This window comes from Larus michahellis, chromosome 1, assembly GCF_964199755.1.
Source record: "Larus michahellis chromosome 1, bLarMic1.1, whole genome shotgun sequence".
Lineage (NCBI taxonomy): Eukaryota > Metazoa > Chordata > Aves > Charadriiformes > Laridae > Larus > Larus michahellis.
Window position 1 is genome coordinate 104,145,856 of NC_133896.1, and position 25,545 is coordinate 104,171,400.

At 40.8% G+C, this 25,545-nt stretch overlaps 1 protein-coding gene across 4 annotated transcripts in view; it reads left to right on the forward strand.

Annotated features, from left to right (window-relative positions):
* Nucleotides 1–25,030, forward strand: part of EPHA3 (EPH receptor A3) — a 231,343-nt gene extending 206,313 nt beyond the window's left edge. For all 4 annotated transcript variants that reach the window (XM_074597693.1, XM_074597664.1, XM_074597674.1 and 1 more), the window contains 4 exons: nt 4,045–4,194; nt 6,118–6,311; nt 21,115–21,270; nt 22,747–25,030. In XM_074597693.1, the coding sequence (XP_074453794.1) occupies nt 4,045–4,194; nt 6,118–6,311; nt 21,115–21,270; nt 22,747–22,852 (606 nt within the window). In that variant the 3' untranslated portion in view covers nt 22,853–25,030. The remainder of the gene's footprint in view (nt 1–4,044; nt 4,195–6,117; nt 6,312–21,114; nt 21,271–22,746) is intronic.
* Nucleotides 25,031–25,545: the final 515 nt, after the last annotated feature.

Consider the following 25,545-nt stretch of genomic DNA (forward strand, 5'->3'; position numbering starts at 1 on the left):
AGAGGTGATATGTGTTCAAACGAGATGTGTATTTCTCAAAAATGGTGGGAGTAAAGAGGGATTTTCTAATGCTGAATGATCATTGATTTTTAATTTAAAAAATTAAAAAATTTGAATTTGACTATTTGAATTACAGCAAGCCTTATAATTTTCAAAGGTAATAGCAGTAGAAAACTATGCATTTAGTTTTATATGACTCTTCGGATTTTCTGCATATATTGATATTTGGACATCTGTTAAAATGTGAATGTTGCATAATCCTTTGGGGGGAATTGTTTTTGTGTTAAAATGCTTATTTGTCTAAAAAATACTTACCAGAGCTTTTTTTTTTTCTGTTCTTGCTCTTAAATTATTCAACAAATTAGTCAACAAAGTCCCCTTTTAAATACAAACATAAGATTGACATTTTTGTCACAAATTGGGGAGCAAAAATAGCAAAATTATAATTTTACACTCCATTCAGTGGCAGTTGATTTCTTTTTTAGCTACATTTTGATACCCTCCTTATTTTACTCTTGTTTATGGTAATGCAACGTGTATCTGTAGAGTTACAGCTGAAACTTAGCAAAGAAAATTTATTTCCTTGTAATGGAATCTAGGGTTGATGTACCTTCATTTTTCATTAAAACAAACAAAGCCAGAAGAACTTGGTTTCATTGAGTTTATGATCTTCCTTAACCTGCAATAAAGTAGTCCCAAAATGTTCAGAGATTAATTAACGTCATTTTATGTAAATGTGTTTCTCCAATTGTATAAATTACTTTTTCCATAAGATTACAAAGGTAAAGACCTTCTCTCAAATATATTTCCTGCCCTTGCCCAAAGTGCTCATGTTCTAGCCATGAGCACATTTTTGTGTGTGACATCTGGCAACTATTTCTTGAGGGTTCGTCAAGAAGGGTGCCGTTTTCGTGTCTTGACATGAAATTAAAAGACTGAGCCTAAAGCCACCCACAGAAATTCTGATTCTTTAGAGTAAGATTCTGAAAACTCCAAAACGGTACTTCTGTGTTTCACAGAACCAGCCCCTATGCTGAGGCAAGAAAAACAATATAACTGCTCCCTGCCTCGAGGGCTTTCTTATGTGGCACGTCCTACGTATATGTTCTGCCATCCCTCTATTCCAAATGCAGCCGAAGCAGTTGCTGGAGAATGAGGCCTGGCCTGATGACACCCAGCTCTGTATCTCAGCTTCTTTCAAATCAGATGGCTCAGTCTCTTTCCCAGAATCACTGATGCCTCCGGACACAAGGGGAGGGATCAGCAGAGGTGAGAGGAGGCTTGGGGCTTGTCTGAAGTTTCAGTGCTACCATCAGAAGTAGCAAGGATCAACAGTTCCCTCTCTTATGTCTCCACCTGGCCAGGAATGGGAAACGTTTCATCTCAAAGTGAATGGCAGTGTTGATCTGGCCTACTGGACATGCTCACCCGTGGGACCCCTGGCAGGGGCATGGAGCTCAGAACGCCCCCAGAAGCCACGGGGCATGGTGGTGGCCCCTCATGCCTGGGCTCCAGCAGCCCCATGAGCTGCACTTTCCCTTCCAGACATGACCCATGGGGTTAGGTTTGATCTGTAAAAGTCCTTTGCAGTTTACATCTTGGGTGTAGTGGAGAGGCAGTTTTGTCCTGGCAGTTGAGATGAGATGGGCTGGGGTGGGTGAGCACCTGGTGGGCAGCTCTGTGCTGGGGGGGCTGGTGTCCTCAGGGTGCAGCCCGGGCTTCCCCCTGCCTGCTCCTCTGTACCAGCAGCCCCGGGGCACCATGGCCTTGCAGCTGCGCTATAAGTCTGCTCTGTTTTGCGGGTGATTTCTGAGCCTGTGGGACGAGCAGGAGATGTTTGATTTGGAAACTCCCTCTGTGCATGGCGGTGGGTTTTTGTTTGTGTAAGTTCAGGGTATAGCTTTCCCCCAGCACTGACATTCTTTAGTGGAAATCAAAGTTCACTCTACTAGTATGTGTAGAAAAAAGATTGAAAAAGTGGGATCAATTTCTTTATCATCCCGCTGTCTAAAAGTTTAAGTCGATTTGTTGTGAAAACACTAGGACAGAGGAGAGCTTTCCTTGTTTCTTGGCTGTGCCTCGAGCTCACTGAGGGACCCTGGACATTTGTAAAGTGGGTGTACTATTGCTTCTCAATAGACTATGGTAAAAACAGCATCATTTTTATGTTCTCAGTACTTTCATGGAGCAGCACTGGGAATTGTGAATAAACTTATAATGGATAGAAAATATGATGTACTTTTTGTGACTAAAGAAGGTCATCGTATAGATTTCCAAGTTTGACAGAGAGACACATCAGGCCCTCCAGTCTGGCTTCTGTGATGAAACAGTGGATTCAAATACTGCTGTTTATTTTCTATGTCCTATTTGTTGGTCCGCAAGTAATGTGGAAATTTGCCTGATTTTCAGGGTTGTGTGTGAAATGAAGGTTTGTCTTTTGGTTAAGATAGGGAGTCTGCTAAATACAATGGGATCCTTAAAAAACTGTAAGCCAAGATAGATTCCCTCTTTGAGCTTTGCCAAGCCTCTAAGACATATGTAGTGACATTTTGGGGGTCTAAATTGTAGCCTGAGTCAGGCCTGCCTGTGTTGCTTGTATTTAATGTAATTTGTGCAATATTAGCCATGAAATTGCAGATACTTAGGCTCCAGTGTATTTAGGCTGTATTAAGGTTTTTAATTAATGCTAACGTCCACATTTCTATTGTTAACCAGGCTAGTTAATCTAAAGCTGGTGAGTGTATGGCTACCCTCAGTGCAGGTACACTTTATGCCGCTTACTCAGTGGAAATAAGAGCATTCCCTTCCCACACAGGTTATTGTGAGGATGGGTGTATGACTGTAGTATAACATGTGATGCAGAGATACCTCAAATAGCTAGTCTAGTGTGAAATCCCCAGAGTATATCCCTGCACATGTTGTGCATCCCTGGAACTGGAACCAACTTTAAACTCTCACAGTTTTCTGTATTCAAATATATTCATTCCAGAGCTACCTTCATTAACAAGTTTTGCACCGCTGTCTTTTAGAACTTTGTTTTCTTGTGTGTGACTCACAAATCAGTCTTAAAAACTCTGTCAAAGCTGGCACCATTGGAAATTGTCTCTTTCCTCTAAGTCTCATCTTGCAGAAACTCAGCCTGAGGCCGCTTGTGTGCATTTTACTATTTTGACCTATGGCACCAAGTGGTGGCCATAATCAGAGAGAGATGTTCCCCTAACTGCAATATTAATTGTAACAGTAGCTTTAATTCTTTTCAAGTTTACATCATTTAATGATGGCTTGCTCCTCTTGTGACTGTAAAAAGTGTTTAAGACTGCTTCCCTAGATTACATTTTTGCACTCTCCCCTCTGCACAGATGACCCTGTCCGGATCTGTCTTTCTGTGACTGTCTCTGACGGCTTTGGAATGGGAAATTTGTGCATACGGTCACAGTCGCTGCCTTGTGCAATTGGAGGCTTGGCTTTACTGAAACAGAGCAACATCGTGGCCCCTCGTTTTCCTTTAATGTCCTAGAAAACATGGGGTGAAAACATGATGAAACCATGCAGGTTCCACACCAACAGGGAATTCACTTGAAATACCTTACAAATAGACAAATCCAGCCCTCTTGTGCCAAGGGTTCTAGCATGTAAGCAAGGACCTCAGACTAGCTTTTTCATCCTTAATGCTGTATGACTGTCTTGCAAATTTCCAAACATTCTGTAACTGAAAATCAACCATACTTAACTTACCATTTTTTATTATCTGTGCATATTATGCTACACATAAATATACAGGTGTGTGCATATATGTATATATATGTACATGCATACAGTATGTATACTATACTATATAGCTTCAGTAAATTCTGCACTGTATTTTACTCTGTATAGCGTACAAGATGTTTTCATGACAAAAGGCAATAGCATTTTCCAGCTTATGCTGTTCTTTACACCAATATAATGATAACTGAGAATCTCAGAGATAAAATAATCCATCACGCAAAATTATATTTGGTGTATTACAGTCAAATGGACTGTTTTATTTTGTTTTGCTCCTAGGGGGGCAAGATTCCTATCCGCTGGACATCACCAGAAGCCATTGCATATCGGAAGTTCACATCAGCCAGTGACGCATGGAGCTATGGGATTGTTCTCTGGGAGGTGATGTCTTATGGAGAAAGACCATACTGGGAGATGTCCAACCAGGATGTGAGTATATTGTTATCTGAGTTATGTTCTCAAATAAAGGATCAAGCTGTGAAAGGAAGCGAAGCATAATGAAACCAGGTGGCTCTGAGTTTTTGACGTTGACATTGAATAAGAAGTAGAAACTAAAATCTCCAAAACTCCCTGAACTTAACAAAAAGCCAACATCTTTATAGTGGGGTATTTTGGACCTTTGAAGGAACATCTTAGAGAATTTTATCATGCTGGTGGTTTTCTGTAGGGTGATTCAAACAGTTCCACTGCAATGAGGTCATTGCCTTTTACATTCCTTAGCTTATTGTTAGAAAACCCTCCTAAATTTCTGTTGATCCCCTTTGGTTCCACTTGTATAATATTCTGTAGAAGTTTTCTGTAAATATCAAATACACAGAATAAGCTCTTGGAGCTTGTGGAAAAGAAAAGTAAAGCATTTCTACTAAGAGTTCAATGAAACCAGAATACTTCTGGAAGTAATCAGCAGACAAAATAGAGAAGTAGCGTGATCTGATTAGAAGACTTCCAATAGAGGCTTCTTTGCAACATTAGTAAACTATCCAAGCCTGCAATCCAAATGATTAATGGATGTCTCCCAGTATTTTTGTAAGAAGCATGACATTTCCCCAAATAAGATTTTTATTATATCAGCTTCTTTTTTGTTGTCTTATTAATCCTAGATTTATTCCACAGGAGTTACTTATGAACCAAATTTTCTGAAGTACAGTCACTAACACAAATAGATTTTCCAAGGGATTGGTATCTGTTGTTACTAGTACTAAATTTAAAAAAGTCAGTAACATAGATGTAGTCAGACATTCTCTATACTACTTTATGTTAAACAAGGAAAAAAGAAGAAAACTTCCCTTCAACTTAGTACTTCTGGAACCCAAGCTTCTGCAAAAAAATATGTATTTCTTTTAATTAGTCATGAATGTTTTTTCTATTGTTTGTGGAGATTAATGACTCATGTTATGTAGACTGATATACTAGGGGAATGCCTTTAATAATATCATATTAAAATCAGAAACAGAAGGATTAACTTATTTATGGGCCTCTGCTTCATGGCTGCTTAAACTATGGACTGTTTTCCTATCCCTGTTCTGACTTGGAATAGTTTTTCCTGCTTTTGAATTAACTGATCCAGATAAAAAGGAAAGATTAACAGAATACGGCTTTATCATTTCTTTTAGAATACATTGGGGTTTCATTCGTGGCGCAATAGATAGTGTACGACTGATCAAGAGGTGTTATACTCTAGTGAAAAGGTTTTATTAAAAAGCTTCATAACAGCTTTAATTCTGGGCTAATTTTTTTTTAATCAATCTAAACAAGTGATAGACAATCTAAACAAACTTTGTCAATCTAGATAAATGATAAAAGAATTGGGCCTGCACTGCCTAATAGGAAGTGTACAGTTATCCTTGTGGTGAGTTTTAAAATAGATTTTCTGGCCCTGTGAGAACGTCCACAAGACCTTCTATCTATCAGTTCAGAATGTCCCGTGAGAGGGTAGGTTGGTTTTCTGTGGAGTGCAGTGTCCTCTGGAGAGGGTGGAAAGTGTGTGTTGCTAAGAGTGATCAGACCAGAGATATTCAAGACCTTTTGAAGTTTGGCATAGTTAAGCATCTTACTAACTGTAGCTTTTGTTTATGGATTTAGTTCAATCAAGTATGAGTTTTGGAGATCCTTTCTAGACCCTCACCTTCCTCAAAGTCACATACACATACCGCATCTTAACTCCCTTTTCTGTATGCCTAATTTACTGCCTGGTTTACTTTGCAGACAAACCAGAGGCATTGCATGACAAGACAAGTAGTGAATAAACACATTTGTTTAAACACAGAATGTCCATGCTAATGTGGTTCACAGAACTGATAAAAAACAAGTTGAGTGCCTTTTAAGTTTTCCAACACTTTTATCCTTGTGCAGGTGATTAAGGCTGTTGATGAAGGGTACCGCTTGCCACCTCCTATGGACTGCCCAGCTGCCTTGTATCAGCTGATGCTGGACTGTTGGCAGAAAGACAGAAACAACAGACCCAAGTTTGAGCAGATTGTCAGCATCCTGGATAAGCTGATCCGTAATCCCAGCAGTCTGAAAATAATCACCAATGCGGCGGCAAGGTGACATATTAGATCTTACATTGCACGTAAATAAATAGCATTGATTTCTTCATCTTCTGTAATTAGAGTTGGTTTACGTTGTTCACCCTCCTCCTCAACTTTAAACCATAGCTGTTTGCAATCTTGAAGGCTAGGGAAAGCTTACTGGTTATCCCTTAGGGAGAAGGATTTAATATTATTATGATGATTAGTATATTGATGATGATTATTATTATTATTGCTGTTATTTTTATTAATTATATGCCATTAATTATTCAAACTGTGAAAAGCTGTTATGCTAAGGTTATGAAACCCATTGTAAGATTTAGCAGAGGTTTGGGAAAAAAACAGAGTTGGCAGATTTGGCCATCATGGGATCTTCCTTCTGACCTTACGTGGTGTTTTAAGTGCTTAAGTGTTTCGTAGGTTACAGCTAGCCATGTTCCTAAGTATCTTATTGAATTGGGTCCAAACACATATCCTACACTCTTATGCTCTGCTCTGACACGTCACCTAAACTTTAATCATATGAAGAATCATTTTGCTTTCAGTAGGACTCACAAACTTAAAAATGCACTTATGTTCCCTGTTAGATCGATGCCTTAACAAGGAATTCACTTGCAGTCTGTGCAATATTCCTAATTATATTAAAAACATCCATTTATAATCCTGGTTATTCAATACACTCTGGAACATCACTATGATGAGGTAAGAATTATCTCATTGAGAGAGAGTAACCGAAGAGTGTGTTGACACCTAAGGACGTAATGAGGATGTGGTGAAACAAGAGATTTGGTTAAGTAGGCTTTAAGTGACTTGGTTTATATAATGCAAAAAATGTCATACTCTTACTGAAGTGGTCTGAAAAGATGTAAAAATACTTTTAGCATGGATGCTAGTGCAAAATCCTCTGCCCGCAAAGCAGGCAGAGTCAGGGAGAAACACACTCTGCCACTTCAGACCCAGGTCTCGGAGAGCGTTTCAGGGGCCAGAGTCTGACGTGAGGCAAGGCTTCAAAACGCAACACAGCAAAACATTCCTCTCAGACCTTGTAATGCAGCACACTTCTTGCTGTAGCAATCGAACGGCAAGGGACAGAAGGGAAATGAAGCAAAAGCAGCAGGAAGAACCGCATCGATGCTGCAGCCGGCTGTGCAGGTGACATGGGCCTTGCTTCCTTTTTCCTGCCCCCTGGCATTGTGCTGCTTCCTGAGCTGGAGGCTGGCAGTTCTAAATACCTCCTACTGCCACTCCAGAGGCGTGACAAAGAAAGCAGAGATGGGAGGAGGAAGACAGCCATACTAATGGGTTTTGTTTTTAAAAATACATAAGACGACTGCTTGAACAGTAATTATGTTTCAATAATTTAATTGGTGTGCATTTAACACATAGTAAATCAACATGCTTACCAAAGCAATTATTTCTCTTACCTGCCAGGTATCAGAAACAGAAAAGAAAAGAAAAAAAACAGCAACAAATTTTTGGAAAAAAACCAAACTGTTTAAACAATATCTTCTCAGTCAAGCCAGTCAAGCACATTTCTTCTAAACATCTTGCCGCCCCTGTTTGGCAAAGGATGGTGCAATTTATTATTTTATAGGGATTTACTGCAGCAATCTGCTGAATTAGGGGAGTCGGGAATCACGACTAGCATGTTTTGGTTTGGGGATTTGATTGCAGAAACCAGTGCTGCATATTTTGCATTCCAAACAGGAGCAAAATGTTCCCTGTTCGCTGTCCTTCCCGTTAGGGAGTTGAACCACAGCAAAGCTGAAAACAGTGTTGAACCATCATTTCCAGTTTACCTGGCCACTAAAAGCTGATATCCTCTAACGGGGACCAAATTTGGTCCCGAGTACGGCTTGCACCTGCTGGGTTCTGGGCAGGAGCACCGCAGTGTGCAGTATTGCTCCCTCCCGCCTCTCTCTTGCTCTCTTTGCTCCCCTTTCATTGTACGCTTTCCTGGCGCGGGCGGCAGAGGCTGCATATCGGCCCGAGGATGCCGTGCTCTCTGCTCATGGCACAGCGTGGGGAAGGAAGAAGGCTGCTGACACGGTAGAGGACTTCTCACAGCTCTCGGTAAAATGCTCCTGATGGCAGGCTGCTGCTTGGGCTTTGATGTGGAGCACATTTCTGAGGAGGGGAATGTCAAAGGCGATTTTTATTCCCTCCTTCCCAATTACCTTTCCACTGCTACGTCCTTGCACCCTTGACGTTCCCAAGCAGTGCAGTATCTCTCCTTTTCTGCAGCTTCTCGCTCCCCAGTGACAGACAGGGGGCTGTGGGGTCCAGGTGGTGGGCACACAGGTATGGCTGAGCCCAAGCCCTTCCCCTCTGGGAAGGGATTTGATGCAGTTCAGGGAATATGTGAGCCACGATCTCTCCATCTCACTCTTCCCCTGTCGGTGTCTGCAGCCCAACCCAGGCTATCCTTAAACTTGAGGATGGCCAAGAATAAGGTATGACAACATGAGGGGTGCTGAGCAGTCCTATGCGGATCTGGAAGTCCGTGATCACCTCCCTGTAACCATTGCCAAAACGGACTAATCTCAAACCTTAGACCTGGCTGAAAACCTTCAGCCAGCTCCAGACCCCCTTCAAGTTCTGCAGAGAGACTCTTCTGGTAGGTAACGTGCGTTCCTTCTGCAGCCGGTGGTGCTCCTGGCCGGGGACTGAGCACTGGAGGTCCATCCAGCATCGCCTTCTCACAGACTGACAGAGAAAAATGAGAAGCCAGACTTAAAATAGGTTTGGGTCTTGCTGTAGCCCTACGTGCAGAAATATGTAACTGATAAGCAAGGGCGGTGAGTCAGGGCCTCCTGGAGAAGGAGACCTGCAGTTGGATCCCTACCGGCATCCTTGTACTGTCAGCAGCCGGAGAAGGACAGGCATCACTGTGGAGGTAAAGCACTCTTGCGACCCAGCCCCAAGGTCTGGGGGGGTTACATCGGCTCAAATGCTTGCTCTCAGTTGTTATTTGAGGCTGTAGTACTCCCGCAGCACCTCTCCCCATACCCGTAATAAGCAATTAATCTAAATTATAGAGGTCCCAGCTCTCTCTTACCCATGTCTGTGGTGCTACTGGAAGAATGCTGAAGCTTTATGCCCACCATATGCTCCTAGGTGTTCAGAATGTACTTGGTCAGGATAAATGTTTAACCTCACGATGTCTGTTGCAGATGCAAAGCCTGTCTCTTCTTATATATTTTAGAGCTGATGTTTGTTTAAAATAGTCAGGGCACTGTTGTGTCCTATTTAAAAGCACATTGCTGGAGGTGCATAGGATAACCCTGTCCTCTGGTGTGTTACTGTTAACTGACTTCAACTGAAGGATGTGCTTGACTGTACGTATGATTCCAGGCCATAGCCCAGGCACGTTTTACACTAATACCTCCCAGGAATACAGGAGAGGAGTCAAAGCCTTCAATTCTGTATTTCGTTTTCAGTTTTTTATCCCTTCTGGCCACTCCATGGCATCTAATAATTTCTTGATACCCGAGGGGACATTTTTATCCTTATTGATCATCTCTTCGCAGACCGTTCTCCGTGCTTGTGAACCTTACACGGACAAAAGGTTTTTGTAACCTCAGCACAGCAAACATTTCATAATACCTTTCCTGGTGTTTTGTTTCATCACAAATTCACATGAAAATTCCTTTCCTAGTCCTTGTAAAGTACCGAGTATGGCTGATTTCTTTATTACCTGTCAAAATCCACTTTTTAATCAGGTAGCCACCTTGAGCTCTTGCTAACAAGACCTGCACTGGTTATGGACACGTGGGGGTTTTGCGTCATTTAGGCTGCCTGGAGTTATCTAGATCTGTAAAGGGCTGTAGGAACAGAACTTAGTACACAAAAAGTTATACGAGTCATGCAGTTTTCTAAAGCACAACCCCATGATATTTTTATTTGATTTACGTCTTGCTGTTCTTTCCTGTTTTCTGAGCACGATGTTCATTTTTATAACAGAGTCCTTCGGTTGTTTGGATATCTTTAGGGTGGAAGTGAGTTCATAGTTCTTCCAGTTCTGATCAAGTTCATTATTTTTCTTCTTGAGCTTATTATTTTTTAGTCCACTGTGTATTACTTCACATTTGTGAACATTTCATGCAGATACAAAGCAGATGGAAAGATTTCTCAACTGGAGTAGGAGAGAAAGAATCACTTCACCCACCTGCTAGCCACTTGGTGAGGCTGTGGTCTGAAAGGGCTTACTAGTGGTTTCATTTGTGTGGGGAAAAAAATGTAACCCAAGAGTCACGCAACTGGAAATCCTTTGTATACACTACAAATCTTAAATGGACTCAAAAAATTTCATTTTCTTTCTCTGTTTCATTTTTTTTCACTTATTTATATTTCTGATTTTTTTTCACTTATTTATATTTCAGATTTTGATCTTTTATATATATGTGGTGGTTCTCTAGAGTTACAATGTGTATTATCATTTTATGTATGTGAATCTTATTCTTAACACAGTCATTTGAAAAAAATATATTTAAAACATAGTGTATAATTTGAAATATATTTAAAGCCCTTATGTGTCCCAAAGTAAATTAGGCTGTTGGAGGGTAGTGTGACCTTGAGGTACAAGGGTTGTGATATGGGATTCAGGCAACCCAAGTATTATGGCAGCCTTCCTATCGTTGCTGTGTATGTTCACATCTGTGATGTGGGTGTGACTAAAGGCACGTAGTCTTCATGAACCCGCTGTTAAGCAAGAATAGATGAGTTAATCCACAGCCTCTGCCAAGAGAAAGCATTTGAAAAAAAATGAAAAATGTTTCTAATTCCAACACATGATTTTTAGAAATTCAGAATTTCTGCCAGGTCTCTGATTGATTTCAAAACTGACAAGGAATCCACAAGAAAAAAAAGAAAAAAAAAAACAAACAAAAAACAAAACAACAACCCGCTTCTCTAATTGCTTTTATTTCTGTACAACCTTTTGGTAAAGTGAAAGTTGGTGTCAAGTATTGCTGGTGCTGTTTCTTTATACTGCAAGCACATATTTAGGAGAGGAGGAAAGATTTATGTTGCAAACAAGGGGAGAAAACTGCCTGAGAATTCAGAATATTTCTTTTTTTTTTTTTTGTTTCTCTAGCTGTATTAATAGCTATATCTAAGTGCAAGAATTGCAAGATTTTTTCTCATATATCGAATGCAGAAAATAAAGAGCTGATAGTCTTCCTTGTAAAAAAAAATCATTATTTTACAAGTTGCTCAAAGTTAACAGCTGACAATTTTATTGGTTTCTTTGGGTTTTCACAGAAAATGCTACTTATTTTGCATTGCAAATTGAGAGGAGGATTTCAGAGGAAGGAGATTTTATTGGGACATTTATCATTCAATATGTTTATTCTCAGTTCATATCTAGCCCAAGCATCTAACATGGAAAGTCATTATCACGTCTTACTGCTTACGGGGAGTTCTGTAAAATTGTCTTGTGATTTTTGTCTTTTGTAAGGTGCGGGTAGTGTGGTTTCAAACACATTTGTGAAACAGTTTTCAGTTTGGAAATGCAGCTATCGATTATTTTGCAAAATCTGTTGGACCTCATTTTATTTTGGAAAATGTCAAATCATCATCCCTTTCAAAGGCAGGTGCCTTATCGGGACTTTTAAAATGATTATTTTGTTTAGCTAACTTCTCTGTCTCTCTGAAAATTTAAATTACCTTCCTCACAGGAGGATTAATTAGCAAGTTTGCCCCAAATCTTTGAAGATGAAGGAGTTACTCACAGGCTAACCAGCAGTCGTTAATAGGATTCAGCATCTGTTTCTTCTGGCACGGAGCTACCTTTAGTATGAAATACATGGAAAAGACAGAGCACGTTCAGCAAGGGCAGTAGGCTTCAGTAAAGCCATTTGATTTCATAAACAGAAACAGGAGGCCAGGCTGGCTCCCTTGCACTTTGTAGGCTCCTTCTCTGCTCTCCAAGCACTGCTTGTAGCATCAGCCAGCCAAACTGCTTTCCAGTCAGTCCTTGCGTTTAAGATCCTTTCAAAGAATTAAAAATCTGATTCTGTGTTCTTACGTATGGAAGCTTCTGAAGCAAAGTTTGTTTTGTAGTTTCAAGTATTCTTTTTAGCCCACTGGTTTGCTCCGGATAACGTGATAAATGTTATGTGTTGCAAAATGCAGAATGTCTGAATAGACGGACAAAGTAAAAAGTTGAATCGAAAAAGGGAAACCAAACCAGATTTTTAAAGAAACAATGCTGCATACCAAAATAAAAAGACATTTAAAATTATATTTATGCTAATTTGAAAATGAAGACCATTATGCAAGTTAACTATGCACCTCTTCTGTGCACAGAACTTAAATAAAATTTAACTGCAGATTTCTTTTTTCCAGAATGAGGTACCTCATCAAGCTCCATTAAATTATTCTTGATTTACAATAATGAATATGCAGTTTGAACGTACTCTTTGTGTTTATGAATGACAGTTAAAGTACACGGATAAAACTTCTTAAGATTTTATTGAAGGCGCTGGAACTGAAGTTTACAAAGTGTGTAGTTGCTTCCTTGGAACTCCACTCAGAGGCCTGAGATTATACATCCCATACTATTATACAAATTTCACATCTTCCATTAATTTCCAAGTCCAAATTCTGTGATGAGGAAGCAGCATGCCTGTCTACGGGAATAAAAAAGTAAAAAAAAAAATAAATTAATCTGTGAACAGTTATGTGGATTTTTCTTTAATCCCCAAAAATATATTTTTTTTTTTGGTTAATTCATGACACTGTGTAACAGTATTGAAAAAAACCCAACCCGACACTATTTCTGGATTGTACTGCAGCATTAGAGGTAGATTTGGTTAGATCTCTTTTATGTGTTAGAAGTTCTCCATTTAAAATATAAACTCTACCACTTTTGTTATAGCTAAGGCTAGAAAAACAAGACAGACACTTATTTTCAGAAAAGGCATAGCTGAAATTCTTTTAATATAGTCCAGGAAATTTAAGGGGTCAGGGTCAGTTGCTCTTCCTGATGAAAATACGGAAGTGTTCGAAAATGTGTATGAATAATTCCTCATGAATTCTTTCATGTGTTAGCAAGTTGTTTACAACCCTATCCTGATTTTCTTGAATTTGCTGTGGTGTCGGAATTATTCACTGGAGTAATTTCCTCGAGCAGTTTTTGGCCTACCTGTTATTTGCAAGTAGTTGATTGCAAGTGTTCACTGCTAAACATGTGCTTTGTTGGCTGTTGTTGTGGTACCCTCAGTGGTGTCAAGCGTAATCTTTCCTCTTCAACATCCAGAGGCATCATTTGCAATTTAAAATTTGAAGTTTGCTTCTCACAAAGTTTGTTTCCACTTAAAATCTGATGATTCAGTGGAAACTCTAGCATGCTAGCTTGGTAGGATATTTGGGAAAATTAAACTCAGTAGGAGCAGCGAACAGGTCAAATAAAAAATTCAGGCTGCTCCATTATGCAGCATAATTCAAGCCCTGTTTTTACAGTAATATTTGCAACAAACCGACTATTTGTGTTGGCTGAACATTTTGTTGAAAAGTTCCCTTTATTTTTGCCATTCAGGTCAAAAGGTTTCAGATGCTTGACATATATTGCTGACCTGCCACAGTATTACTTGTCTGCTTCTCCCTGGTAGGAACTTTCAGGCCGGAGGACTGAACGAAAGAGCTTTCCATTTTTTTTTTCGAGCGTTTCAGAGAAAACTTATGCTTTGTGGTTGTCCAGGCAGTAACAACAGGGTCCGGGTTTGGCCAAATGCTGCATAACGCAAGGCTACATAGGAATTTTTAGCCTCGTTCAGAAACCAGCAACAATATAATCCGTGTCCTAAAATGGACTGTTTGCTCTAAAAGAATTCACGTAATGTAAGCCTACAATGCTAGCCCTCTTTCTGAAGTCTGTTAAACATAAAATAGTGAATTTATGGAAGGGGGGGGAACTTAACTGCAAATCACACAGAAAGGTAAAAGATTACAGTAAACTGTACTCCTTGGTGTCTGTCTAATCGTAGTTTGGGTTGCATGGGGGAATCCACGAGTTGGACTGAGGAGATTTTTAGGGCCTTTAGTTAGTTTGCGTGCCAGAGACAGAAAAGCCCTGTTTTCACCTGACTTTTTCCAGCAGTCATTAATAGCGTGCCTGAGGCAGACACGAAGCAACCGTTGTTCCTTCAGAGTTAAAAGTTGCCGGGGCTCGCTGCTAACAGAGACAGTAAAATATCTATTTGCACTTTCGCGCCTCTAATTTGACTCTGCTGGTGAAACTCAGACAAGAATTCACAGCAGACCGAGTTGGGTACTGTATAATTTAAATAGCAATGCAGCCAGACCAGCGGGTGGCCTGATGGGGCGCGTTTGCTGTTTACTGTGATTCCCGGGGATTTTGTTCTGCTGTTCTCAGCTCGACGTGCCGGGTTTACAATGCGAAGCCCTCATTAGCATTAATGGTAATTCTGTGCTGCAAATGCTCGAAAAAGAAACTGCATGGAACCGTTGCCTGATGCCGGGAGTGCTGTGGTGAAAGTCTGTAGAAATTCGTAGCGTGGCCAAATGTGAGATATAAGGGCAGGTCATACACAGCAAATGGTAGATGGAAAGAGCCAGAAAAGCATTTTAAAAGCTCTCTGAGGCATTTTTCTCTCCTTCTTTTAAAGAGCCTATAGACTGTCCTAACAATAATGACTAGTTGTTGTTGAGGGTCTGTCTCTGGGCCAGCTACGAATCCCAGGAAATGGCCATGTGACATTACTTCTGCGGCTTAAAAGCACAGCTTAAGCTGTATTACAAGAAAAAGTAAACCATTTCAGCAATGTGACGGTATTTTTGCCTTCAGTGGTTTTGGTGGCGGGGAAAAAGTAAATTGAGGAGCATTGATACACCCAGGCGTATGATTTATTACGCCACCGGGATGCTGAAAAGATATAAGCCCCTTGAAAAGCATGTTCTGAGGGAGAGCTAAAGGAGTAGGGAAGACTGGAGGACTGACCTGTGGGGCAGTTGAAATTTTGTTTGTTCATTGTCCTAGAGGAAGCTATGGTAAGGTTTTTGCCAACAGACAACACGGAGCCAGAAAATAAGAAGTCTAGGGTGACATTTACGTATCATTTTGCAGCAGACCATCAACCTTACCTGCATTCTTTGCCTTATTGGTTATTTGTATTACCCCTCTTCATTTCTCCAGCTCTCTTTTGACTTCAAAAAGTAATCACAACTTGCTTATTCTGACAGTGTGCAAATGTGACATGAAGCCCCTTGGAAAAAGCAAATCTGCCATCCTAAGAGGTGAATTGTATTTTAGGGAGTTACAAAAATTTTGCTAAGTTACAAAAAGTTACAAATTTTGCTAAGGGTGCCTTAAGAATAGGCATTAAGAGTTGGAACGCCAAAGATTCTTACCTTTAAGGTCCAGGGATAATCAAGTAAAACATGACTCTACTTCTCAGCATGTCATTTATTTCCTAGTCTCCTGTCAGTACATGTGTGTACTTATGATTCTGCTTGCTGTAGAAGATAAAACTAAAATTTGCTTTTTATGCCAGCTATTGTTTTTTGGTTTATTTTTTTTCTTGAAATAGGAGGTATCTTTCTTGTTACGCATGAATTCTGTGCTTTAGCTTGCCATAATCACAAAGCACATAGGATTTGTTTTCAAACCAAGCCTGGCTCCCTCCTAGGGAGCAATTTCACTTTACAAAATCGGCTTATAATTACCTAAAATTTGCCACAGGAAATTACGTTTTTTAAATGCTTTCTCCTTTAAAAGAAGCTGACTGTGGAAGAGGAAGTCTAGCTTTAAAAACTGGAGGTTGGTTGTGGTATTTGGAGGAAGGGATGGAAAGAGAGAGGCTACTGCAGTACGAAGTCTGGGATCATGTGTGCACACCTCCTCTGTCTATTTGCAGAATGCCAGCTTTCATGCAGAAGAAGTGGCAGGACATTTTCCTTTTATTTGTCTCAGTTCCTGGATTTTACAAGTTAATGTATCCCTTTCTCGCTAGGCAGCAGCTGACCAGAGACGGAGATTTCCATGCCCTATTGGGAAGGGTTCTAATGATGTTTTCTGTGGTCTTCATCATTACTATATGGTACAGCAAAACTTTTCCTGTGTTGTGACAAAAATCTGTGCTAATGATAACAAACTATCGTTCTCCCTGCTACTGCAGATGACTCGAAGGTTAATTCCAACTGTTAACATAATGGGCACATCCAGAGACAGCTTTCAGCAACAGGGCATTTTGTAACCGGCATCTCGCGGTTAAATTTGTCTTTCTAACCTAAGTCTTGCTGATTTTTTTCAGGGCACCACGGGTCAGTAAATATAACTCTGTAGATAGACACACAGTCAGAATGAACAGGATAGAAAGTCTTTCCATGACTGTTGAAAGATAGCACAATGGGGTATATCATAGTTGGTCAAAGCAACAAAATAAAGAGAGTTAAAAAAAAAGGGGGGGGGAGGGAGAAGAAAAGAAAAGACAGAGGGAAATGTTCTATTTCACTTCCCCTGAGCAAACATGTAATTTCCATGATTTCTTTTTAATGACTCTCTTCTGAAGCTAGTAGGTACTGATTTATGAAAAGCTGTAAAAGATCAGGTGGAACCCTGCAGGACGTCGTTTACAGCTGCACGGATTGCAACCCATCTAATTTGTCTAGTAAAGTGTGAGCTCATGGCGCACATCACCCAGACCATAAATTTCATGTTCAGACCTTCTGTCTAGGGGCTGGGTCAGGGGGAAAAAAAACTGCCGATGTGTGCAGATGCTCTGAAAGCCCAGCTTTCCCTTGGTGCATGCGAGGAGACATCACAGACTCTTCACAGTGAGGCGAATTCCTGTTCATTGATAAACTGTCCAGATGTCCTCTCTGAGGAGGAAAGTAACTAATTTTTGTTTGGAATCCTACAAGGAGAAAAATGATACTTTACAGTGCTGGTTATTCTGAGGTCACTTGCATTAAAATTAGGTCATATTTTTTGTCCTTATGATACTTTGATCCAAGTAATAAACATAAAAGCTCTTTTGGGCCACTCTAATTCCTAATCCTAGAGACCTGTTCTATTTCAACTTGTTTATACTTTTTTTTTTCATTAGTGATTCTTGAGTCAGGCCTTGTTTTATTAGATTTAAGTTGAAAGGACATACTAGGCTGGAAAAAAAAAAATCTCCATGCTTTATCACTAAGAACACTTCATAAATACTCTTAATAAATGTCTTGGGATTCCAGACACTATACCCAGAAAACTACAAATAAAAAGCATTGACTCTGCATGGGACAAACAGTAGTCAGGGAGATGCAGGCTGTACAGCTACTGAATAAAATTATTTTGGGCCTGATTATCTAACCTGAGCCTTTAACCGGAGATCATTTAAAGCTGTCACGTAGGTGCCTAAGATCTGTTTTTAGCATGAGAACAGTAACCTGAAGGGTGCTGCATCTTGTGTCCTTAGCTCAGTCTTTGCGTCACTGTGGCCATGCTGTGCTTTCCCTTCTTTACTGTTTTGGGGGCAGAGCAGGTTTCTGGTGTCTTCTCTTGCTTTCCTTTCCATCTGCAGCTGTTCCCAGGGCGTGAGGTCCGTAGTTGGTACCAGTGATCATGGTCATTTGCAGCAGCTCCTGGTCCTGGCTGGGCTCCAGAGGGAAGTAGTCAAGCGAAAGGTGCCTGATCAGGAACATCGCTGCCCTGAGACCTGGTGAAAATTGATGGTGAATTTGCAGTGGTGTTATGTCCACTTGTGGTTTTGAAGTTAAGATTTTCGAGCATCTATTGAGCTCTTTAATTATGGCCTGCAATCCCAGAAGGGAGGGAGATATTAAAATAATTTTCTGAGCCTGAAAGAAATCAGCTGATTGATACAATTGGCAAAACATCAGAAGTAAAAGGTGCTGTTTAGTATGTAGAAAATACCAAAAGTTAATGTCTAGCAAAGCTATATTGTTCTTTCCTTCAAAGGCAAGAGGTAAAACTCTCGGTATGGCCGATGTGGTATCTCCTGATTCCAGTGCAAGTCAGATGTACTGCAAGGGTGTGCTATTGCAGTGCTGCTGGTCTGATGAAACTCAATAAAGACTGGTCTTGGGATAGAGAAGTTTTGTTTGGATTTTCTAGGCTGCTTATTTGCTGATATTTAGACACTTTGTTCTTTTTGGTGCCTTTACAGTCTCCTCCTTTATGGTTTTTCCAGTGCTCAGAGATGGCTTGGGCTTGGGTTTGGGGAGAAGAGGGTGTTTTACAATACAGATCAGTTCTCCAGCACCAGTAACTGTCACCTACCCATTACATTGCGTAATCTCTGCCTTTAAATTACAGTGTTAGTCTAACCACCTCTCATTTTCACTTCTTTCCAGTGACAAAAGTCACTTCAGATGGATACAGCTGAAGTAGTCAGACTCCTGTGCAGGTGATGTTTCATTAGAGCCATGGGGAAAAAGAATTATGGGACAGAAAATAGACTGTAAAATTGCAGTGCTAACTGCTTTGAACATCCTCTAGTTCCATCTGCTGTGCTCATGAGTAGCACCATCATAGTAGCACAGCAAAGCACATGCTTAGCTTTAAGCCTGAGATAGACACCCATAAGGTGCTTTACTTAAAAAGGAGCGTGTATATTTCTGAGTGGGCGCTAAAAAGCTGTCCAGTATGAACATGCGTTTGTCAGTGGAGGGTAAAAGGCAGAAATAGAGCTGATGTCTCTAATAACATCTGGCTAGTCAAGGAAGTCATTATTGTACTAATTAGCACAAAGAGAGAAAGGTAATTAGAATTGGTAAGATATCTTGTCAGTAGAAAGAAATTACTGATTGTATTGCTGTTCAGGGGCTTCTCACACCTCTTCTTAGAAAAAATAGCAAGTCAGCGAGGAGGAACAGCTGAGAACCTCACTGAGAACTGGGTGTCTCCTCCAAGCTGTTTGCCTGGAAGGCCAATGGCATCCTGGGGTGCATCAAGAAGTGTGTGGCAAGCAGGACGAGGGAGGTCATCCTCCACCTCTACTCTGCCTTGGTGAGGCCACACCTGGAGTACTGTGTCCAGTTCTGGGCTCCCTGGTTCAAGAAGGACAGGGAACTGCTGGAGAGGGTGCAGTGAAGGGCTACCAAGATGGTTAGGGGACTGGAACACCTCTCTTATGAAGAAAGGCTGAGAGATTTGGGTCTCTTCAGTCTGGAAAAAAGACGGCTGAGGGGGGATCTTATCAACACTTATAAATACTTAAAGGGTGGTTGTCAGGAGGATGGGGCCAGGCTCTTTTCAGTGGTGCCCAGCGACAGGACAAGAGGTAATGGGCACAAACTTGAGCATAGGAAGTTCCACCTAAACATGAGGAGGAGCTTCTTTACCCTGAGGGTGGCAGAGCACTGCCACAGGCTGCCCAGAGAGGTGGTGGAGTCTCCGTCTCTGGAGACACTCCAAACCCACCTGGACGCGTTCCTGTGCAGCCAGCTCTAGGTGACCCTGCTCTGGCAGGGGGGTTGGACTAGATGATCTCCAGAGGTTCCTTCCAACCCTACCATTCTGTGATTCTGTGGTTTCAGAGAGGACAAACCCCCTGCCTGGAAATGCTTGTCTCTCCATGGACTGCAGCAACAGTTCAGAAAACTAGCTGGGCCTATTTGTGATATTTTTAGATGGCTAAAATGAAGTGTGGTAGACCCTGACTACTGACTCCTTGGGGAAGGGCTGGCATTTATTTTTAGTCTTGATGCTCTCAAATAAGAAGTTGCAGTATGCTCACGAGACCATGAAAACAAGAGCATTCATACCTGACAGAACTGAATTTCTGGATCAATATGGGAGCAGCCATTTTTGACATTTGCAATATGAAAAGTGCAGAGTCAGCTGCAATATATTCCTTCTTGACAAGAAATTATATATTTCATCATTATTTTGAGAAGGATATGTCTTTCTCAATAGCTTATAGGTAGACTTACGCAGGTGGAAAAAGGTTTAAATGGGCAAAGAAGCATAGACATAGGTTTTGTTTGATTTATTGCATTGGTTTTGTTTATTTCTTACTGGTTTCTTCATCGTTTTCTAAGGCAGAGAACTCGGATGCAAATCATGTCACTTCAGCATCCTTCATGAGCACCACGTTAATTTCAAAGCCAGGAGACGATGCAGTTCTTACTTCTAAATTGTTTCTGTGATATCCTTACAAAAGTTTCAGTCTTAGAGTAAGCATCAATTTTAAACTGGTTATGGCAATTGCATTTTACATTCAGCTAAGTGTATTTATTAACAAATTTCCTCATTTCTGCTTCTGTGCACTGCAGAATGCAAGTCTCATGCAGTTAACGTTTGTCTCATAAATTCACTTAACATTTGGTTTTTAGACTTGATACGGGTTTTTTAATGCCACTAGTGTCTTTGTACTTCTAACTTAGTAGCAGCATTTAGGACTTGTCAGTGGGCCCCAATACTCTGAACATTTGATATGTGTAAATTCTACCAACACGCTCAACTTGGAGTCTAGAGTGCGCTGTTTGTGTGTTATTTGGGACTAGGTGAATTACATAAATGTAATCTAAATTAGGCTTGTCTTTGCTAATGCTTCACACATTAAATTGTAAGATAGCAATACACTTCATGAATTGGTGATGCTTCGGTAATTTAAATGTGGGCATGAAAAGCCGGCGCTTTTAGGCAAGATGATTACGTAGCGCTCATCAGAGCTGCCAGTGTGGGTAGCTATGGTGGCCTCAGCAGCAGATAACTTCCACAGAGGAACAGAAAAGCCACATCTAGCCTGGAAGCTCCTGCTGATGCCAGTGCTAAGTTAGACACAAAATGAATCCATATGTATCCCTGCTCCCTAACTTTCATCACATTCTTTTTTTATTTCAGGCCATCAAATCTTCTCCTGGACCAAAGTAACATTGACATTTCAGCCTTCCGCACGGCGGGTGATTGGCTCAATGGTTTTCGGACAGGACAGTGCAAAGATATTTTCACGGGCGTGGAGTACAGTTCCTGTGATACAATAGCCAAGATTTCTACAGAGTAAGTTTGAATTGACTGCAGCTCTTAATCACCGCTTGTGGCTGCGTTTTACAAGTTCAAACATAAGCATAAGAGTAGTGGTTTTGTACGGAGTTTCCAGTTTTTAGCTAAAATAGTCTTACATTTAAAGACACAAATGTAAATTATTGTTGTAGTTGCAATACATATGCAGGAAACCTAGATACTCTGGTGATTGTGTGAAGGCCACAGTCCCATAGATTTTTCACTGATGCCAAGGAAATTCCTAATTCCTTCTGATGCAGTAGCACCGTGCATCATCTGGTACACCAGCACCACTTTCTTTCACTCACCGTTTAGGAGTTTCTGTGCTGATTCTTTATATTCTGCCTTTTATATGGGGGTTTCCCCACAGCTGGAACGTGTGTCAGTCTTTTCCTTTATTGCCCATTCCATATTCTATCAAACCAGGTGAGACAGAGCAAGCACTGTGTAGCTGCTTTCCTCCTACGCGGTGTTAATTATTCAGGGGATGAACTCCTTCCTGCCTCTAGTTTTGATATTAAAACATGCTAAACTTGTAAGTTTGCAACTTGCAAGTTTATTACATTTAAATGCAATCTGTCTTTGTTCTTGTGATAAGGAAGAGTAGGGTAATGTTCTCTCTGCACCCGAAAAGGCATCAAGTACAGTTATGAACTTTCTGTCAAAAGAAATCTCGACTCCCTGTTGGGCTGACTGGATACACGACAAGTTATGAAAAAGTAAGCAGCAACTGCAGTATCGACAATTAAACACGTCAATGCTGTTAATTAGTGTATTACTGCAACTATAAAAAGGCTGCTAATGGCTTTTTGTAACAATTACCCTTTGGGGACAGCCCAGAACTCCTCTAGGAATGCCCAATTTCCTGTGAGCCTGTGTTAGCCCTCTGCAAGTGTTAAACCACTTCTGTGTCACACGAGGAACAAAGAGACTGGACGGCCTGGAGAAACGGGAGGTGAAAAACAGAGTAGATGCTGGAAGTTTGGCCGTGTAGCCGTTAATCTCAGTGCTGATACCAGAGTTAAGATGACTGTTCAGAAGGTCTGTCACATAATAGCGAGATGTTGGCACGGCTCAGGAGCAGCGATCAGGCTGGTAAAGGGGGATGGAGACAGTAGAGAGGCTCAAGATTGCAGCTGGCCCAAAATTGAATGCCTTGCCCCCAAGTCCCAGTGTGTGTATCACTGGAGAACACTATTTCATTGTCTTTTCTTCCAGGTAAGCAAACACAACAAGGCTAAATGAGTTTTTTCTCTTTTTTTTTTTTTTTTTTGCAACCTCCTGCTGTTTTCATACAATGGCTCTCAGTATTTTTCGTACCAAGGTTTGTGTTTCAATGGTATTGCCGTACCTGGAGGCTCCTCCAATGCAGCAATATAAGACGAGCGAGTTGATTTCTGTTTACTCACATGATGCCTAGGAAACAAGAGGCAGTATGCTCACTCACCTGGTGCATCTTCTCTTTTTTTCCAGTGATGTGAAGAAAATTGGCGTGACGGTTGTGGGGCCTCAAAAGAAGATTGTTAGCAGTATCAAAGCTCTAGAAACTCATACAAAGAACAGCCCCGTTCCTGTGTAAGGTACCAAAATGATGTTGCTCAGGAGAGAAAAAAGAGAAAAGTTGCATCACAAGGCAAAAGCAGTGGCTGATAAACGACAGAATTTAAAGGATTTCTTTGAAAGAGCTTTGGAAACGTAATGGTTGAAATTTCAAGCCCACTAAGACACTCAAATATTGAGTATAAATGCCTTAAAAATAGGAGTGAACTTGTTTTCTATCTGTTAATCCTAAAGGGTGGGTGCTCTTGACTGACTGTTAATACAGATAGTAAATTTCAAAAGAAAAAATATGTAAAAAATCCTTCCAAGTAAAAAGCAGTGATACTAAAACCTAGAGCCATTTGAATATTAAGTGACTGAATAACATGAAAACCCATGGACGTAAAAGCTGTGTATGTGATCTATACAGCAAACAAGAAGAAAGAAAGACTTGCAGTATTTTTATACAGAAGAGATCTGTAACAGGTATTTTATTTCTTTAAAAGCAAGGAAAATAGAGGACTATACCTCACTACCTGTCTGGCCATATTTACTATAATGTCATTGTAACATGCTATTTCAACTTCAGAAAGGAACACAGAAATAAAGTTTGTAGTGACTTTTAGTTGACAAAAGATTTTCGCCATTATGTTAGCTACCCTAATTGTGTTCATTTAAACAGAAACAAGTCTTATTTTTTAAAAGACTTATTTATTTCCTTTGGTTTTTTTTCCATTATTGTTTATATTTATGCTTAAATACCTTAACCTGGCTGTATTATTGCCAAGTGCCAAATGTTATCAAAACTTCATTGGTTCAACCTGAGAAATTGTCTGAGGGTTAATTGCTAGATTATTTTGTATTCATAACATCATATATGAAATACAGAAGGAAAGAAAGATGGTCTTTTTTCCAGCTCTGACTCTAGATAAAGCATCTGGACTTGTTGAGATTCCTTCCATTTGCTGGGAGGGGTATTTTAGCCCTGGCTTGCGTTCTGGCAGAGTAGTGTGCATATCGATCCCTAGATCAGTATCCGGCCCGATCAGGTACATACATCTCATTTACTTCCCAAAGGCCTGCTTCCCTGACAAATAAGGACCCCTGTTCTTGAATGGTGTCCGGGTGTGAGATTTGCCTATCAAACATTAAAAATAGTCAAGCTTGCATCCTTCGTCAAGTGAGGATGCTTTCTGAGTTCCCTGGGGAGTGGGCCATTTCTGGCTTCCATCTGGCAGGCTCTGCTCCCAACCCTGGGAACTGGGAAGTGTACTACCACGAGGGCAGCCACTGGTAGTTACGCCGAGACGGTGACTTGCAGACAAGGATAAGTGGATAGTGTAAAAGGATGACTTAAGTTTGTGAAATGGGACTTTGCTATGTAATTTTTCCTAAGTCTGAGCCAGAAGACCTCGGCCCAGGTGCTGCCATTTTGCAGGAGCCTTACTTTTTGGCACGGGTTCCTTAGGCACCTGTTCCTTGAAAGAAAGCAGATAGGAGCCTACCTTTAGGAGAGCATTCATGTTTCCTGGTGGAAAAATGAAAAAGGGAGAAGGTGGGATTCGAGAGTCCTCCCCCATCTGCAGCATCTTCCCAGTAGCGAGCTCTTAAGCTGTTATTCCAGAGCACATCCGTCCCGGTTCTGAGCAGACATGACTCTCTGCTCGGAAAGTGAGTGGTTTAAATCACAGTGTGAGGCACTTCTTGTGCTTCTTAACACTCTAGATGTGATGCCAGGCACGCAGACATCAGGCTTTGGGCACTAGTGGAAACCACTCCTATTCCCAACTTGCCACGCTGGAATATAAACCTGATTCTGATGAACATCAGTAAATCCCTGTAAGTCCAAGGCTGTGCGGGAGGCAGATGTGGCATGCCGCATTTCGCTATGCGTTTAAGCAGGTAACTAGTTGTGCTTTCTTTGTTGTATTGGTTTGGGTTTTGAAGCTCCTTGTAGCATAGGGCACATAAGTAAGGGAAGAATCGGTTTCTAGGATTTACGTGGCTGAATCAGCTTATAAATTGTTCTTCGTGGTTCCAAGACTTATAAAATGTAGAGACACAAAGTTTATCACACGTTGCTAAATAGAAGCAGAATTAGAGACTTTTTAATGAGTGCCGGCAGTGAGCATGCTGTAAAGGACTGGATCTGAAACACACAGATTCATAATTTGTTGTATTTTCTGAAAGAAAAATGAATGGGACTTTAAGTAAGTTGAAATAAAAAAGGAAAAAAGAAAGAAAATTAAAATAAAGCACTTCAGATGTAAGGAACACTTCTCCTTATCTGCCAAAACCTGTCGTGAAATGCAGCATGCTGAATAGAAAAGCTGTATTTTCCTGTGCTTCGTTCATTCAGAATCTTTCTTTTCTTCAGTTTGAGATTGCTTTAAGTCAGACGTTGTTAGTGCATTTGAGTCACCAAAATCCATTTGCAGACATTGTGTGGGTACAGCTTTTTATAACGTATTCCTCATGACATTTCTTGTCAGCTTCATTCTGCCACTGGAGGGTGGGGGAGAGGGGCCTGGGGTGGGGGGAAGACATCTGTGAAATGCTTCTGAAAACACAGAACCAGTTCTTAGGGTTTTAGATGACGACTGAAAACTTCGCACCAACCACCCTTAATTTTCTCTTAGTGCCATGCAATGTTCCTTGCCCACTGTTTGAGCATGCTCAGCATAAAAGATTAAATCTCACTGATGCTTGGGGAAAAATAAACTCGGTTTTGCT